Genomic DNA, 18,156 nt, shown 5'->3' on the forward strand with positions numbered 1-18,156 from the left:
CTGTTGTATCATCTATGTAGAAGCTAGTGTAAAACTGATTGATTATAGGTAGGGTGACCATATTTCCCTATGCTGAATACGGCACACCTGATAAAATTACTTGTATTCAAGCCGAGTTCAATGGCAATCAATCAGACCTATGCGGTACAAATGTTCAAATTAACATCAAGTTTCCTGAGTCCCTGTTAAAAAGAAATACTGCTAGTTGGATTCTTTTTATTTATCATCTTATCTTTAAGGCTTTAGGGTTCACACGAGGAAAGGTGACACACACACACGCACACACACTCCTGTACACCTCTCTCACACAGGCGGGGGGAGCGGGTGTGACTGACCAACCCGACCCTCTCTGCCCGGCGCTCTTCAGGCTTCATACCTGGCTGGGCCCCCGGGATGGACCCACCTCTCCTGGTACCTGGTGCCGCGTCTTCCTGAGGCAACACGTGTGGGGCGGGGAGGAATGAAGGGTCACATGCCTCCCTCCCAGATTTCTGCCAGGGTTCACACCAGAATGTGGCCAGCAGCAGCCTTTTGGCACTGTGCGGGAGAGAAAGGACGGGAGCTGCTTCCAGCCCGAACAGTGTTGAAAGGCAGCTATCACCTCCAGGCTGCTGCTGGCCACTGAAATAACCCAGCTGCCTCCTATCCCCTGGCTACAGTGCAGGCTGGAAGGGGTTAAGCCCTTTAGGATGCATTGTGCACCAGGGCCCAGGGAACCTGACTGCAGGGGCTTTAGCAAATCCGGCCAGAGAAGTGGCTCAGCAGGAAAATGTGCCTAGGGGATGGAGCAGCCCTGTGCTCCCTGGGGGCAGGACAAGAGGGTGCTAAGCCCCTGCCTGTGGGGTGCTGTGGAACCTGCAGGGTCAGGGCATGAACAGGCTGGAAATCACTTCCCTGCTCCACTCCAGAGCTTAGCTGGGGGTAGAGAGGCTTCCCCATGCCAGTGCTGCACTGGGCTTTGGCACATACAGGGCTCAGCTCCTCCTGGCCAGCCTCCTGAGCTGGAGGGTCGTGGGCTTTCCCAGGGCACCGGCCCAGCCAGAGGCAATGGGGGAAGGGAAGAGCCCGCCGGCCAGGCTGTTGGTTAATTGAGCACTCCGACTAGGGGCTGGTTCTCCGCACAGCACTGGGAGCAGGACGGGCTCTGCCTAGGGAGATATGGAGGAGCAGAGGGGATGAAGGGGCAAAGCAGGAAGAGGATAGCAAGAGGAGAAGCACATAAAGGGCTGATGGGTGGGCAACAGAGGCAACACGTAACTGCCTGGTGCCTGCCCGCACTCACCAGCCACGGCAGCTCGCAGCATGCAGCCAGTGCCAGCCAGAAACAGGGTGGGGGACGGGGCCCTACTGGCCAAAAGCTGGTGCACAGCGAAGACTGTGCTGAGGGACCAGCAGGGGGAGCGGCCGCCCCCACATGCTGCAGCTTTGCCCCACCACCAGTCTTGCACACCCATCCCTGTCATCAGCCACTGGACTCCCCCCCACTCACCTCTGAGTTGGCAGGCGGCTGGCAAGTAGGGATCTGGGCAGAAGCAGTACCCACCGGTACTGATGGGGGGGAAGACAGAAAACTACGGGACAGTTTCCCCTTTTTAAAGAAAAAATTGGACACCTGTAGGAGGGCTTAAATATGGGACCGTCCCTTTAAAAACGGAACATCTGGTCACCCTAGTTATAGGTCTTCTTCCCTGAGCACAGCCCTATTTATTGGACTATAGAAGATGGGTCTTTTTGTTGAAATTAAGTCTTCTGTAGGCGGCCTTCCCTGGACTTTTTAATCATTTGAATGTTAATAAATGCATTGAGTATATGGCTCGAAATGACACATAACTTCACAACGAAAACTAAGATTTGCTATTTGATACCAAAACCAAGTTAATCAAAGAACAGCGAGTATTATGCAAGCACCTTCATTGTGAACATAACATTTGATAAATCTCCTCTTCTGCCTTTTTCTGTAAATTTTCCAGTGTTGCTACTCCAAGGAATGTTTGAGATTACAATGCTGTCTGCTAATATAACAAAGTATAAGGGTATTCCAGTAACCTAGAATATTATTCAGATCATTGAAATGTTTTATAGTCTAGTCTTCAACAAACCCTGCTTTCTTACTCGTTTGTCTCTGAATTCTTTCTCTGCCCACCACTTGCCCTATTTAAACAGTACTCTCCCTTTCCCCATGATGTCAGTCTATTAAATTCCCTTCTGCCAACATCTCAACTTTTACTCTGCCTTCTTTTCTTGACCCACTATCTGCCACCATGTTAGCTTCTTTAATGCCCAGGCTTTATCTCTACTTCTGCACCCCAACAGCCTTTGGAGAAAGCTCTGTGACTCTGGGCTTGGCTACACTTGCAAGTTAGAGCACATTAAAGCAGCCCCAGGTGCCCTAACTCACGATCCATTCACACTGGCAAGGCACTTAGAGGGCCTGGACTCTGCAGCTGGAGCGCTCCTGATAATCCACCTCCATGAGAAGCATAACGCTTGCTGTGCCTCGGCTGAAATGCCCCAGCGTCAGTGTGAATGAGGTGTTGCATTATTGCGCTGCGATCGGCCTCCGGAAACGTCCCATAATCCCCTTAAGTCAAATGGTCACTCTTGTCATTGTTTTGGAATCAGCTGTAGGAATGCGGATATGCCCTTTCAAAGCTCCATTTCTGACAGCCGGCATGCTTATCTGCTCCGAGACAAAGCACCCATTAGTGTGGAATGCTGTGTGCGAGAGAGAGAGGCGGGGGGAGAGGGAGGGGTCTGCTGCTGTCTGAGCTTACAAGACAGCATGCTGACATGCTCTCAGCCCCCCCAAACTCACTCTCTCTCCCCCCACATACACACAACACACTCCCTGTCACATTCCAGCCCTCACCCCCCCCCATTTGAAAAGCATGTTGCAGCTAAATGCATGCTGGGATAGCTACCACAATGCACTGCTCTTTGTGGCGTTGCAAGAGCTGCTAATGTGGCCATGCCAGTGCGCTTGAATTTGACAGTGTAAACACACGGCAGCGCTTTCCCTGCTGTGCTCTCGGAGGGCTGGTTTAACTCACAGCGCTCTACATGTGCAAGTGTAGCCATGCCGTACAATCACTTCTGTTTTATTTATTCTCTCTGTCTGCCCTCTTCTTTGATAAATAACATGATTTCTTCTCCCTCATGAACTCCTGCACTGCTAACTTGCACAAGTTTGCAAGTTTGGACCTAAATTCTGTGACAAGGTCCCTGCAATCTGCTGCACATCTTCCATTACATTTAAAAATAGAGACTATTAACCAGTTAATTCTGAAAGTGAATACATTATCAGTACAGTAGCCCGTAATACTTATTTCACACTTTTCCCACATTTTCAATTTTTGATATCTGCAGAATTTTGTGTTGACAACATATAACTTCATTCTAGGGGCTAAGGGTTAAGCAGGAAGTTTTAGTAGGTGAGTAGGGAACAGCTGATGCTTTTGGCAACTGAGGAGGTGAGGAAAGCAATTTGGTATTGTGGGACTAAACACATCATTTGGATGTTTCAGCTAAAATGGTCAACAGGGCAATAATTTAATTGCTATCTTTAGATTTTAGAGGGAACAATCCGTAGTGATGTAGGAGTCAATTAACATTGTTTTGGGTTTTCTGCACACTCAGAAAACTGTCACCATGTCAGCTTAAACTCAGTTTACATTTGGCATGATTATCTTCAAATTTATAAAGGCTAGAAGCATATATATTTATACTTAGTGATGGTTTAGTATGGAATTTTCAAGGGACCCTAAGAATTTCAGTGAGAGTTGGGTGCCTTAACTCCCATGGACTGTCTAGGTTCTAGAGTATTGTTCTGTGATGTGACAAATTCAATGTATTGTGGCAAATTCCACGGGAATACAGGAGCTGTTATAACAGCACATCCACTTCACAAAAGGGAGGAATGTGATCAGAGAATTCCCCACTCCGGTGCTCCTTACAACAAAATCCATTACCTTTCATCTGTGGCAGCCTATATACTATTTTTTTTCCTCCCTAGAGGAGATCTGTTTCTTTTTCACTCTTGTTTGACTCTGTTGAATTAAACCATATTGACAATGGCTAAATTTAGCATATATAACAATGATGGAAGGACTTGGGGATTTGGTACTATTAAATCCATAAATCTAAATCCCTGTGATGATTGGGTCAACCATTTTAAGACTGAAATCACTGCCTCTAAATAAGTTTATATGCTCCCCCCCCCCCCCCCATTCCTCCCTGTCATGCAAAGGGTTAGTTAGTACTTTGACAATGGAAATATTTGTTTTTTTAATTTAATTCCTCAAACTTGTTGTTTTTTTCCCCTGTGGCAGACCTAATCTTGGCAGAGACATGTCCATGCGCAGCTTTTCCCTCTGCTGTGACCTTCTAAATCATGTTTGCCACGCAGCAGTCACATATTGTAAGGATGCCCTAGAGAATCACCTTCATGTTGTTGTTGGAACGCTAATACCTCTCGTCAGGGACCAGCCTGAAATTCAGAAGCAGGTAGCTTTTCAGAAGATGCGCTTGTTGCTTTTCTTTATTATGTGCCTCCTGGCTTTTGTAGTTAGTTCAAGTCAACAAAAGTATTAGTTATAAAAATATCTGTGTTTTAAACATAATGTTTAGTCACCTTTTTCTATATTCTGTAGGGTTACATCACGATTTTTTTCATTTGTTACCAGTTGTCAGTTATTTCATAAGATTTTTTTTTAAATGGCCTTTTTCAGTAAGAAAAGTACAGTTTTTACTACATTTCTGCTTCTTAGACATCTTTTGTTTAGCCCTGTAGCACACACTACTGTTGAAGGGGACTATATGGACAGAACTTTACTTCAGATATAGATGTGTATAGACTGCATTTTTCTATGTAGACATGTTGTTAGCCTAGGTCGGGGTAGTCAATTATTTTTGTCAAGTTCCAAATTTCTTCGTCAAGGTCTAGTCAAGGTCTAGACTCCAGAGAAAATAATAACAATAATGATAAGTAAATAAAAAGATTTCAGGGTCCGTTCAAAAGTGTCTGGTGGTCCAGATTTGGCCCGCGCTCCACCTATTGACTGCCCCGGCCTAGATACTTCAGACTGGCAAATAGTCAGTTCTATGTATTGGTTGCTCAGTGGCTTTAAAGCAGACTATCAGTAGAGGGGCATTTGCAACTCCACAGTTATGCTTATTGCAGCAGTTCTGCTCTCAAAACCCTGTCTACTGGGTTTGTGCCTTCCTGTAAAATTGTGCTTTTTGCTGAAATTTAGCATACAAGTTCTTGGTCAACAGAGAGAGCAGTATTGTAGTTGTCTTCACGGTTTTGTTTATATTTAAGGCTTGTCATGGCAATAAATTGGGGAAATTACAGCTTTGTCATGGCAAAAAATACAGCCCATGATTTAGCTGAAAAAAAAATGCCTAAGAAAACAGCACAGTTTTTTTTTCAAATATAATATGTGGTTGTTTAATTAAAATGTACCCAAAACCCCAGTAAATTCATTAAAATAGGAAAATCCCTAATACACATAAAATGTTAATAAAACTCATATAAATAATTCTAGGTCTTACTGTAATAAAGCATATTATAAATTCCTAAATTACATGGCTTTACAGCTCTCCTGTCATCTTATATCTGTATATAAAATACAGGAACCTCTGCAGAAGCACTGTATATTGGTAATTTTTAGGCTAACGGCACCAAATTTGTTACACTTGGGTCACTTTTGGAAGAATGTCTTTGCACTTAGAGAGCTAGCAACTTAATTAAAAAAAATATTTAAAGAAGTTCTGCAGTGGACTTTTAAGCAGCCGAGCAGCCAAACTTAAATAAAAACAGCAGAATCTGTGATAGCGTGGCAAATACCAGCCTTATTAATATTCAATTTATTCTAGTAACGCTATTAGGCATTCAGATTAACAGCAAAGTAAGCCAACCAAATCATGCAAAATATTATAGCTTTCAACAGTAAGAAAATCAAATAAATTGTTAAATTATAGAATTTCTGTATCAGTTACTTCATTCTTATCCTATCTCTATTTTTAAGCCTCAGTGAATTACAAATGTTACATTAGAAAGACAAGATGGGTGAGGTAATATCTTTTATTGGAGTAACTTCCGTTGGTGAGAGAGACAAGTTTTGAGCTTACACAGAGCTCTTCTTCAGATCTGGGAAACATACTTAGACCTGAAGAAGAGCTCTGTGTAACCGCAAAAACTTGTCTCTGTCACCAACAGAAGTTGGTCCAATAAAATATATTACCTCACCCACCTTTTTTCTCTAGCATCCTGGGACTGACATGGCTACAATAACACTCATACAAATATTATATTGTCCGTAAATGTGCCAAAGTCTTTTTAAACACTTTATAACATGCAATAATGTAAAACGCATAGTTTATGAATTTTTGCTTATATTCAGTTGTCAGTTTGGAAGAATTTAGTCTGTACAGAATGCATAAATGTTATTTCATAGAATATTGTGCTTGACTTGAGGAGCCTTTTTTTTTTTTTTTATTAAGCTGTTTTTTTTTCCCTTTTAATTTATTTAATATACAGGTCCTAGACTTGTTGAAGTACCTAGTGATCGATAACAAGGATAATGAAAACTTGTACCAAACAATCAAACATTTAGATCCTTTTCCTGAGCATCCTGCTTTTAAAGATTTGCGTGCTACTCAGCAGAAAATCAAATACAGTAAAGGAGCATTTTCACTTTTGGAGGTAATTAACTATTTAATTTGGGCCCTGGCACAGTCACGGTAATAGGTCCCTTTCAACTGAAGGCAAATGTACTGGCTATATGATACAGTATAGAAAGAAATTTATTTCCCCTTAAAGTAGACATGTTGGCTTTTTTTATTCTATCCCTAGTTACAGGAGCTAATCAATTTGTTTGTCTCTCAATTCTTGTGTACATTTCATATCTCTTGGTGTTCAGTGAAATACCTTTGAGGACCATTTCACCACTTAAAACATAGTATATGCAGTAAAGAGTCCTGTGGCACCTTCTAGACTAACAGACTTATTTGAACATAAGCTTTCGTGGGTGAATACCCACTTCGTCAGATGCAACGAGTATATGCAGTGTATACTTATTACAAAAATGTTGTTTTGCAGGAAATTAACCATTTTTTATCGGTAAGTTTCTGTGAATCGCTGCCATTTGCAAGACTTGAAGGATTAAATGATTTACGCAAACAACTGGAACAACATAAAGATCAGATGAAGGATCTCATGAAACATTTCCAGGGTACAGACTCCTGATAGCATGCTTTATTTCTTCCTCTGCATGCTGTATTCTTTTGCTTAGTAAAATAACGCCACTATAATTTCACACATACACCAGACTGATAAGTACTGTATAAATTAGGATGCAAATTGTGAAATTTCTCTTAGTGAGTATTATACAATACATAATGCCATATGGGTGATATAACTACACCTACTTTTTTGTAGATATATTTGTATATATGAGCAGGATATATTCACTATCATCTCACCAGGCTCCTTGTCCCAATCTTTTCCTTTCCCTTGACTCAGTCCAGCTGTTTTCCCCTCTGAATTAAAATCAGGCAACTTCTTCTTCTACGCTCTGGACACCAGAAGTGGGGAGCCAAAGAGCTCAGCAGAGACAGGCTCAGTTCTGGTGCCCACCTTGGCCCAGAGCAGCAATTCACTGCTGGAGTGTGCTCAGCCATTGTGCATGGTGCATGCACAATCCGATCACACTTAAGAACTGTGAACAGCTCAAGCAAGCTCTTTGAAGATGGAATCTTTACAGATTTTAGCTGCTAAAATAGAAATCTCCACTAAGCATGTGTAAACTGCAATTGTTCGAAGGCTTATAACTTGGCCAAATTTGAGTGAAGTTTCACAGAGATGGCAAAAGACACATTACGGAGACAGAGGTCACCCCCTTGCCAAAGTTCCTGGCTCCAAAGCATATGGGACGCTAGAGCTGTTCAAAAAAAGGTTGCCAGAATTTTTTTTACATGGACTAGACATTGAGATTTCCCCTAGCCTTGTTCTTTGAAATGACTGAACTATTATTGGTGAAATTTTCCCAAAAAAACACCAAAACATTCAGCCTGAGGCAGACACCTGACATGGAAAACTACAGCCCAAACAGGTAAGTTTAGCAAAGTTATGAGTGATTGAAAATAGGATCTTATAATGGGAAATGTCAGGCAGCCTTTATAATAGGCAGTGCTAACAGTTCTGCCTATAATAGTTTGATACAATTTACAAGAGGCACTATGAAACATTAAAACTTCAAAGAGACTGTTTGTTTTTGCAGGCTGTATAAGATTTCCTGTGGACATTGTCACCTTTGGTGTGGGTAGTACAGATTTCACAAGGTCTACAAAACAGTGTTTAAAATATATGGATTCATTTATAAAAATACTGGAATTCCTTAAGATTAAACAAGACCTAACACTTAGTTTTCAGAGGTCATCATGAGTGTGTCATACAAGTGTGAAATCTTTGAGCCCAAGCCATTCCTGAATTATGAGTTGACCAGAAAATGTTAAAACACATTTTTAAAGTCCTGTAAGGTAACCATGGCTTGTCCAATTAGCCTCGTGTGTATGTGTGTGTGTGTGTGTGTGTGTGTGTGTGTGTTTGTTTGTTTTGTTTTGTTTTAAATCCTCTAGCCTAAAATAAAGGCTGACAGCAGATTTTTTTTGTGCAAGTTACGGGAGGTCAGGGATAAACTGGAAACTGGCTTACTACTTTAATTATTATCACTGTGGTTATTATTGAAGGTTTTTAAGAACAGGTTAGACAAACGCCTTTCAAAGATGGTCTAGATTCTCTTGATCCTGCCTCAGCATGGGGGAATGGATGACTTCTCAAGGCCCTTCCAGCCCTACATTTCTGTAGTGATGATTATTTATTATTAATTTGTTCGTGTTACAGAAGCACATTGAGGCTTTAGCTGACTTGAAGGCCCTGTTGTGTTAGGCACTGTGCAGTTCCATAATAGAATGTACTGCATACCCACAACTAGCTATAACAACTTAATAAAACCACTATTGTAATGTAAAAGCACTACTGTTAAGTTTGAAATATGAATCAACCAACTGTCCTTTTATGAGCAGAAATGTGGACTGGACATTTTGGTAGTTTGTCCACAGCTACTTTCAATTTTAAAAACTGAATTGTGATCTTTAACAATTTTAAATTAATGCTTTTTTAAAAAAGGAAACAGCTGAATGTGTCTTTGTACCATGTAATTCATGGATTTTATGAAGAATAAAAAAGATTCAAGAAGTAAAATAACTTCAAAAATTCCTCTCCCTTATCTATACCATTTTCTCCCTAATTGATGTTTCAGCCATCCCCTTCTTCCTCCTTACCTCCCTGCTTTCGTTCTTTGGGCTATTAACATGTTTTAAGTCTCTCCAAAAGTAACAAAAAAGGGTGCTGGAAATGCGAGGAGGTGAGGGAAGAGAAGCAGCTTGAATTGCTGTAGGTTTTCAATATTACTGGCCAGCCCATATTTCTGTATCTGGCCCTGAATTCCCATATGTTTGCCATGGTTGGATAAATTCCTCTTTTTCCTCCCTGTTTGAGTCACTCTTGCCTCAATACAAAATCAATACATTGTTTAAAAAACATGAAAAGTTTCAGACAAATCTAATAGAGAAAGGGCTGACTGTAGAGGAAGGTAATAAGTACCAGAAGATCCCAGACCTTGACTATATTTTCTTGCAGTCAGTTGTTATGACATCCTGCTGTGCTGCAAATACCATTTGGTTATCTCATGATAATATTTAATGTATGCAGCTATCAAAAGGTAAAATTAGAAGTCTGTTTGCATTGCCATTATAAAATCCTGGAAATAATATATATATATAAATTTTAGTTCCAGGGAATCCTATGACTTGGACCAAGTAACATACAAGAGTTGGTTCAAGAAGTGATGATTTTTAAAAATATGGAAACATTTCTATTTTTGTGTTACATTTTATAAAAGCTTTTGTGTACCAAATTTGACCCGATAACTATCCCCTTTAATGTTCAGAATGCATTTTGAGATCTTAGTTGAAATAGAATTACAAGTAGTGTAATTTGTCTGTTACAAATACACGTGGAAGAGACATTAATGCTTTCCTTTTTTCTTCTAAATGGTAGAAAACCCCCAGGACTATGTCATAGTAAAGTTGGTGGTGAGCTTGCTACAACTATCCAAGACAGCAGTTAATCATACAGGTGAAAAGGCAGTTTTAGGTAAGTAATTTTGCTTTGTGAGTGTCTACATCTTCTACACTAGCACTAATATCTCTAAATGACAGTTATTTTAATCTTTGGCAATTGCAAAATGTTTCCTATGATGCTAAAATTAGTGCTGTTCACTTAAACATCTAGTATGTAGTGGTAAACCAGGCGTTTAGATCTTACTCATCTGAAAAACTAAAAACCTGGTATTCAGCGCTGATGAGCACCCACAACTGCAATAGCTGTTTTGGGAACTGGCATTGCTCAGCACTTCTGAAAACAAAACTATACATTTGTCATTCCTGCAATATATTTCCATTAAGTACTTCCTGAATTTGGACCAGAGCCCAACCCTTATGTCTGCAGCATGTCTCTTCTCATCTTGATGATGGTAAAAGAAATGTTACACAATATGTTTTAGAAGATCTAGAATTTTCATAGCTGCAGCTGAATGTGGACATGTCAAAACTTGAAAGCCAAATCTGTTCTGACAAATATGGATTGTATGAATGCAGCAAGGAAATAGACATATGTCTGTCTATTTCCTTCTGTCTGAAACTTAGTGTATGTCCTGGAGCCGTGAAATTGACAAGAAAGCCGAGCAGCCACTCCATGGCGGGTAGGAGGCTCTAGCTAAGTCCCAGCTTCCCCCAGGTTCCTGGCTCTGAGCCATGCCGCTGCCCAGTTTCCACGCTCCGAGACAGACTGTGCACACCCAGCTCCCCACTGAGAGCCTGATTGCCCCCTGGTTCCCAGCCGACTGCTGCCTGGGTTCCCCGTGGGAAGCCCAGCTCCACTGAGGCTTCCTGCCAGGAGCCTGGGCATTGCACCGAGGCTCGGCATCTCCAAGGCTTTCTGGGCTCAACTAACAGAAACTTACAGAGAAATTTAAGTTTGTAGTATAGACATGCCCTTAGTTTCTACTAACATGAGATGTTGAAAGGACAACACGGCTCACGTAAAACTGTATGCAATATGTATGCATATACACACACACACACACACACACACACACACACACACACGTATACACAGCTAAAAAAAATAAAGCTTTTTCCTCTACTATTTGGAGACTATAAAAGTAATATTTGCATTTGCAGAGGCTGTTGGAAGTTGTTTGGGAGAACTGGGTCCTATAGATTTCTCCACCATAACTCTGCAACATAGTAAAAATGCATTCTATTCCAAGGCAGCTGACTTATTTGAAGATAGAGAACTTCAGTGGGTCTTCATAATGCTGACTCTAATAAATAATGCTTTAATAGATGATTGGTAAGTGTACATTTGATTTGGTGCTTAAACGAGCACCAATGAAAAAAAGTAGCTGTTGTTGTAAAAAGATTTTCTGCCTTCCGTCTCATAATTTTATTTAATACCTGCACACAAGCAACAATCTGTTAACTCTCCACTAATGATCCACTTTGAGGTTCAGATTACTCATATTCCAATCAATCTGTGGTGTTCTACAATACCTCTAGTCAGGGGCTGGATGTGGATTCTAGCTAAATGATCTTGTTGCCCAATGCCAGTTGCGGCCTTTTTGTGTTAGAGTAAATATTTGCAGTCTCTTTTGTAACACACATCCTTAATGCACATCCTATGGCTCATCAGTATCAGGTGCCTTTAGAATTATCTTTGATGTACATACTTTTTTAACATAGACTTCATAAGGTTATGTTAAATTATTAAAGAATCTGTTACTCAGATATGCTTATCTTTCAGTATTGGTGTTCGATCTGCTGCTGCTGCCTGTTTGAAAAACATTTTAGCCACCAAGGCTGGTAACGAATTTTGGGAGATTTACAAGAACAAAGCTGATCCCATGTTAATATATCTACATCCTTTCAGAGTGTCTAGAAAGAAGGTATTTCTTTTATTTATTTTTGTGCAGTTCAGGGTAATGAGAACAGAAAATATAAAACAAATATAGATCTGTAAACATTTCTGAAGACCAGTGTTACAGAATCTAGAGGTGGAAAAGATCCTTAAGATAGTCCCCCTCTTCCTGCCAGTACAGTATTAGTTCCTTTTGTACATCTTTCCTACCTCTTGTACTTTCTCAGGGGGACTGATTTTTGCAAACGCTTATTTTTGCACCTTATGTTTACTACAGTGAGTCATCCCATTAACTAAAAGACCTGATATTAAGTGAAATGTTTACAGGATCAAGTTTAGTTCCAAATATACCAAGCTGTGGGGCTCCCATTACCTTTTTCGTCGAAAGGACTCCACAGCCTTGCTATCAGGAAGTTCTGTATGTATACATTATGATGAACGTCCTTATTTACTTGATCACATGCTATTTTTTCCACAAGACTGCTGCCTAATCAGTGCACTTGATGGAAGTACAAAGGAGCAGAATTAAGGTCGCATGAGCAACTGTAAATCAAGCATTTCCTACCGTTCAAGCACTTGACTTTGCAACCTAAAATATGATGTGTAGTGGGGCCTTGATCTTCCTGGAGAAACTATACCATTACTAAAAAGAAAAGGAGTACTTGCTGGCAGCCTCCATTCGATCCTACAGAACAAAACAAACAAACAAAAACCCAAACACAATGAAGTGAGCTGTAGCTCACGAAAGCTTATGCTCAAATAAATTTGTTAGTCTCTAAGGTGCTACAAGTACTCCTTTTCTTTTTACGAATACAGACTAACACGGCTGCTACTCTGAAATATACTATTACTATTTCCAGATTTCTTTGGTTTTAACTATAACCATGCATTATTATAACATTTTACATTTATTTTATAATATAAACTAAGCCTGATTAAATGCTTTCATCCAGACGGACTCTGCATTGTGTGTGTTTAATTTTGTTGTTCATCTAAATTTTTGGACCAAGTTGTGTGTACGCTGGTTATTTTTTAGAAGAACACATCCTTGCATTTTTTTATTTAATTTTTGTTTTTGTGTAGTTTTTAGAAGTACCAAGTAATGAAAGAGAGAGTCCTTCAGAAAACCTGGATGATGCAAGTGTGTGGATTCCTCAGAGTGTAAGTCACGATACCTGGATCAAGAATCTGACTTGTTCATTACTGGACAGTGGAGGAGTGAGAAATGAAGTTCTTCAGTTACTGAAACCAATGTGTGAGGTGAGCTCAGTTTATATATAGCTTCCATGTGCAGCAGCCAAAGATAATTGTGGCAAACTTAGTCATGACTCCTATTAATATCAGATAATTTCTGTTATAAAATCACCATTTTTTTCAAATAGAAAAAAATATTAAGCACTCTTTTAGTGAAAAGAAAAGGAGTACTTGTGGCACCTTAGAGACTAACAAATTTATTTGAGCATAAGCTTTCGTGACCTACAGCTCACTTCATTGGATGCATTCAGTGGAAAATACAGTGAGGAGATTTATATACACAGAGAACATGAAACAATGGGTGTTACCATACACACTGTAAGGAGAGTGATCAGGTAAGGTGAGCTATTACCAGCAGGAGAGCGGAGGGGTAACCCTGACAAAGGAGGTGCTGTCGTCACCATGAATAGGTTGGAATATGAACAAGAGGCTGCTAGGCAGCTCTCCTACACCACTTTCTACAAGCCATTACCCTCTGATCCCACTGAGAGTTACCAAAAGAAACTACACCATTTGCTGAAGAAACTCCCTGAAAAAGCACAAGAACAAATCCGCACAGACACACTTCTGGAACCCCGACCTGGGGTATTCTATCTGCTACCCAAGATCCATAAACCTGGAAATCCTGGACACCCCATCATCTCAGGCATTGGCACCCTGACAGCAGGATTGTCTGGCTATGTAGACTCCCTCCTCAGGCCCTACGCTACCAGCACTCCCAGCTATCTTCGAGACACCACTGACTTCCTGAGGAAACTACAATCCATCAGTGATCTTCCTGAAAACACCATCCTAGCCATTATGGACGTAGAAGCCCTCTACACCAACATTCCACACAAAGATGGACTACAAGCCGACAGGAACAGAATCCCCAATAATGTCACGGCAAACCTGGTGGCTGAACTTTGTGACTTTGTCCTTACCCATAACTATTTCACAATTGAGTACAATATATACCTCAAATCAGCGGCACTGCTATGGGTACCCGCATGGCCCCACAGTATGCCAACATTTTTATGGCTGACTTAGAACAACGCTTCCTCAGCTCTCATCCCCTAGTGCCCCTACTCTACTTGCGCTACATTGATGACATCCTCATCATCTGGACCCATGGAAAAGAAGCCCTTGAGGAATTCCACCATGATTTCAACAATTTCCATCCCACCATCAACCTCAGCCTGGATCAGCCCACACAAGAGATCCACTTCCTGGACACTACAGTAATAATAAGCGGTGATCACATAAACACCACCCTATACCGGAAACCTACTGACCGCTGTGCCTACCTACATGCCTCCAGCTTTCATCCAGACCACACCACATGATCCATTGTCTACAGCCAAGCTCTATGATACAACCACATTTGCTCCAACCCCTCAGACAGAGACAAACACCTACAAGATCTCTATCAAGCGTTCTTACAACTACAATACCCACCTACTCAAGTGAAAAAACAGATTGACAGAGCCAGAAGAGTACCCAGAAGTTACCTACTACAGGACAGGCCCAACAAAGAAAATAACAGAACACCACTAACCATCACCTTCAGCCCCCAACTAAAACCTCTCCAACGCACCATCAAGGATCTACAACCTATCCTGAAGGACAACCCATCACTCTCACAGATCTTGGGAGACAGGCCAGTCCTTGCTTACAGACAGCCCCCCAACCTGAAGCAAATACTCACCAGCAACAACACACCACACAACAAAAACACTAACCCAGGAACCTAACAAAGCCCGTTGCCAACTGTGTCCACATATCTATTCAGGGGACACCATCATAGGGCCTAATCACATCAGCCACACTATCAGAGGCTCCTTCACCCACACGTCTACCAATGTGATATATGCCATCATGTGCCAGCAATGCTCCTCTGCCATGTACATTGGCCAAACTGGACAGTCTCTACGTAAAAGAATAAATGGACACAAATCAGACGTCAAGAATTATAACATTCAAAAACCAGTCGGAGAAAACTTCAATCTCTTTGGTCACTCGATTACAGACCTAAAAGTGGCAATTCTTCAACAAAAAAACTTCAGAAACAGACTCCAATGAGAGACTGCTGAATTGGAATTAATTTGCAAACTGGATACAATTAATTTAGGCTTGAATAAAGACTGGGAGTGGATGGGTCATTGCACAAAGTAAAACTATTTCCCCATGTTTATTCCCCCCCTCCCCCCGCTGTTCCTCAGACATTCTTGTCAACTGCTGGAAATGGCCCATCTTGATTATCACTACAAAAGGTTCCCCACCACCACCCCCGCCCTCCTGCTGGTAATAGCTCACCTTACCTGATCACTCTCCTTACAGTGTGTATGGTAACACCCATTGTTTCATGTTCTCTGTGTACATAAATCTCCCTCCTGTATTTTCCACTGAATGCATGCGATGAAGTGAGCTGTAGCTCACGAAAGCTTATGCTCAAATAAATTGGTTAGTCTCTAAGGTGCCACAAATCCTCCTTTTCTTTTTGCGGATACAGACTAACATGGCTGCTACTCTGAAACCACTCTTTTAGTAGGCATTCAGATACTAGATTGATATGCATGAGTTGATAAAGCTTATTTTATTTGTTTTACAGTAAAAGAGTCATATTGGCCAGTGGAGCTTGACTATAGTTAGGAGCTGAGAAATGTGTTTACCAGCAGCTGACTGTGTGTGCTTGTGGGTTCCAGGTGAAAACAGACTTTTGTCAGACTTTGCTCCCGTACCTGATTCATGATATCCTGCTTCATGATCCAAATGAAACTTGGCGAAATCTTCTGTCCATGCATATACAGAGGTTTTTCACAGCTTGTTGCAGATACTCCTCATCATCGAGCAGATCAACTACACCTGCAAATTCCAATTCAGGTAATGACATGAAAATGTCATGGAAAAGAATGATGATTTCCTCCTCTTTCTCTAAGGGTGTGTCTGCACTGCGCACTTCTTACGGCAGACATGTAGTGTACATACCTGAGTAGCACTGGTATAAATAGCAGTGTAGACAGTGAGACAGTGCATAGGCATGTGGAATAAAGACACACCTGAAAGGTGTGGGTATGTACTCGAGTGTGTACCCTACATGGCTCTCTACTCACCCAAGCCATGCCTCCCTGTTGGCACGGCTGGTTTTAGCTGTGTAGTGTCCTGCTGCATCAGCTCTTCCCTGCCACAGTGAAAGACTCCAGGAGTAGGAAAAGGTTCTGCCAGCTCCCAGCTGCTAGAGCCCTTCCCCACCACAAGAAATGACTCCAGCAATGGGGAAAGGCTCTCGCAGAGGGAAAGATTCTGGCAGCTCCTCACTCCTGGAGCCTTTCCTCGCCACAGGGAAAGATTCTAAAAGCTTCCTGCTTCTGGAGCCTTTCCTCACTGCAGTGAAAGGCTCTGGCAACAGCACAGGTGAAGCCTTTCCCTGCTGCCCCCCCTCTGCAGAGCCTTTCACTGAGGTGTAGCTACACGTCGCAGTGTGGACACGGTGTGCTTTTCACTGCAGCATGTAGCTACACGAACACTACATGCCTCCGCCAGTGGTGTGTAGTGTAGATGTAGCCTATGTTTCTAACACTAGATATAAGACACACACCAGTTTTAGTCAGACAGCATTTAGAAAATCTTGTTTGTGCAATTATTCACTGTTTAATCATTCACCTTAATGTAAACAACACCTTTTTTTTACCATCAGACATTTTATGATGTGTATTCACACTTCTCTCTCTCTTAATATAAATTGTAGAACCAGAAACCTTTATTCGTGGAGGTTTAGATAAAATATCTCGACGAACAATGCTTGATGTTGTTGATTACTTGAGAAGTCAAAAGAGGTGAGTTGTATCTATTTTTAAAATTAGCTTTGATTTAAGATTACTTTTTTTTCTCTGTACTAAAACTTGGTGATGCCTTGGAGTTACAATGTACATGGACGCCACTTAAATAATTGTAATAAGAAAACAAAACATTCAAAGTAATAGATACACATTGTGTATTTATGTGATATTATTATATATGTCACACTAGTGACATTTTATTGCATATAATACCTGGAAATCTGCTCTCTTGAAAATAGGGGTCCTCAGAAGGGTTGTTGTAGATTAAACTGAATGCAGTTTCCAAAAACCTTTTGTCTGGAAATATCTTACATGGTGTAGGTGTGTTTCTTTTTAGAGATAAAACAGTACCTGTTGGCATAGGCTTTACTGTTACAGTGTATTTCTTTTGTTTAGCTTTATGTTACAGGGCAGGCCTCGTATTATTACATTAGTATTAATACTGTATTTAATTAGATCTCTTTCAGGTACAGTATTTGATGACAGTTTCTGGCTGGAGTTGAATTACCTTGAGGTTGCTATGGTAGCACAATCTTGTGCTGCTCACTTCACAGCTTTGCTCTACACAGAAATCTACGCAGACAAGATAAACTTAGACAAACAACAAAAAAGGTACTATTTTTTGTGTGAAAATTCTTCACATTTCAGTCAAAACAGGCCATGTTGTGGATGTTTGTACAGTGGTGTTTTTGTTGGAGAAGGAAAGGTGAATTATGTATCAGAAAGACAAATCTTCGTTTTTTAAGCTCAGAAAAATGTACTAGCCCACGAAAGTGTCTCTAGCCCTGACAGAATGATAGCTATCAGATGTTAAAATCATATCCTTCTGATTACCTACCAGAACGCTTTCTTATCACTTCAGTTCCAGCATGATTTTAGTGGCTGGTATCTTGAAAACAACTAGAGCTAAAAACTAATACGTTCTATCATCCAAAAGTCTTAAATCTCAACTTCCAAATAGGATAGTATATTAAATTTTAACTCTAGCAGTTCATGGCAAATTACTTGCTTAAATTATATCAGAAATGGGGGAGTGGAGTG

The 18,156-nt window shown here is 41.0% G+C and overlaps 1 protein-coding gene across 1 annotated transcript in view; it reads left to right on the plus strand.

Moving 5' to 3' along the window:
* ATM (ATM serine/threonine kinase) overlaps positions 1 to 18,156 on the plus strand; it is a 117,934-nt gene that overhangs the window by 62,590 nt on the left and 37,188 nt on the right. Inside the window, exons 30-39 of the mRNA XM_074957569.1 lie at positions 4,329 to 4,503; positions 6,542 to 6,706; positions 7,103 to 7,235; positions 10,124 to 10,219; positions 11,308 to 11,479; positions 11,930 to 12,071; positions 13,127 to 13,303; positions 15,982 to 16,159; positions 17,025 to 17,112; positions 17,572 to 17,727. Of these exons, the coding sequence (XP_074813670.1) occupies positions 4,329 to 4,503; positions 6,542 to 6,706; positions 7,103 to 7,235; positions 10,124 to 10,219; positions 11,308 to 11,479; positions 11,930 to 12,071; positions 13,127 to 13,303; positions 15,982 to 16,159; positions 17,025 to 17,112; positions 17,572 to 17,727 (1,482 nt within the window). The remainder of the gene's footprint in view (positions 1 to 4,328; positions 4,504 to 6,541; positions 6,707 to 7,102; positions 7,236 to 10,123; positions 10,220 to 11,307; positions 11,480 to 11,929; positions 12,072 to 13,126; positions 13,304 to 15,981; positions 16,160 to 17,024; positions 17,113 to 17,571; positions 17,728 to 18,156) is intronic.

The sequence above is a fragment of the Natator depressus genome, chromosome 1 (assembly GCF_965152275.1).
Source record: "Natator depressus isolate rNatDep1 chromosome 1, rNatDep2.hap1, whole genome shotgun sequence".
Taxonomy (NCBI): domain Eukaryota; kingdom Metazoa; phylum Chordata; order Testudines; family Cheloniidae; genus Natator; species Natator depressus.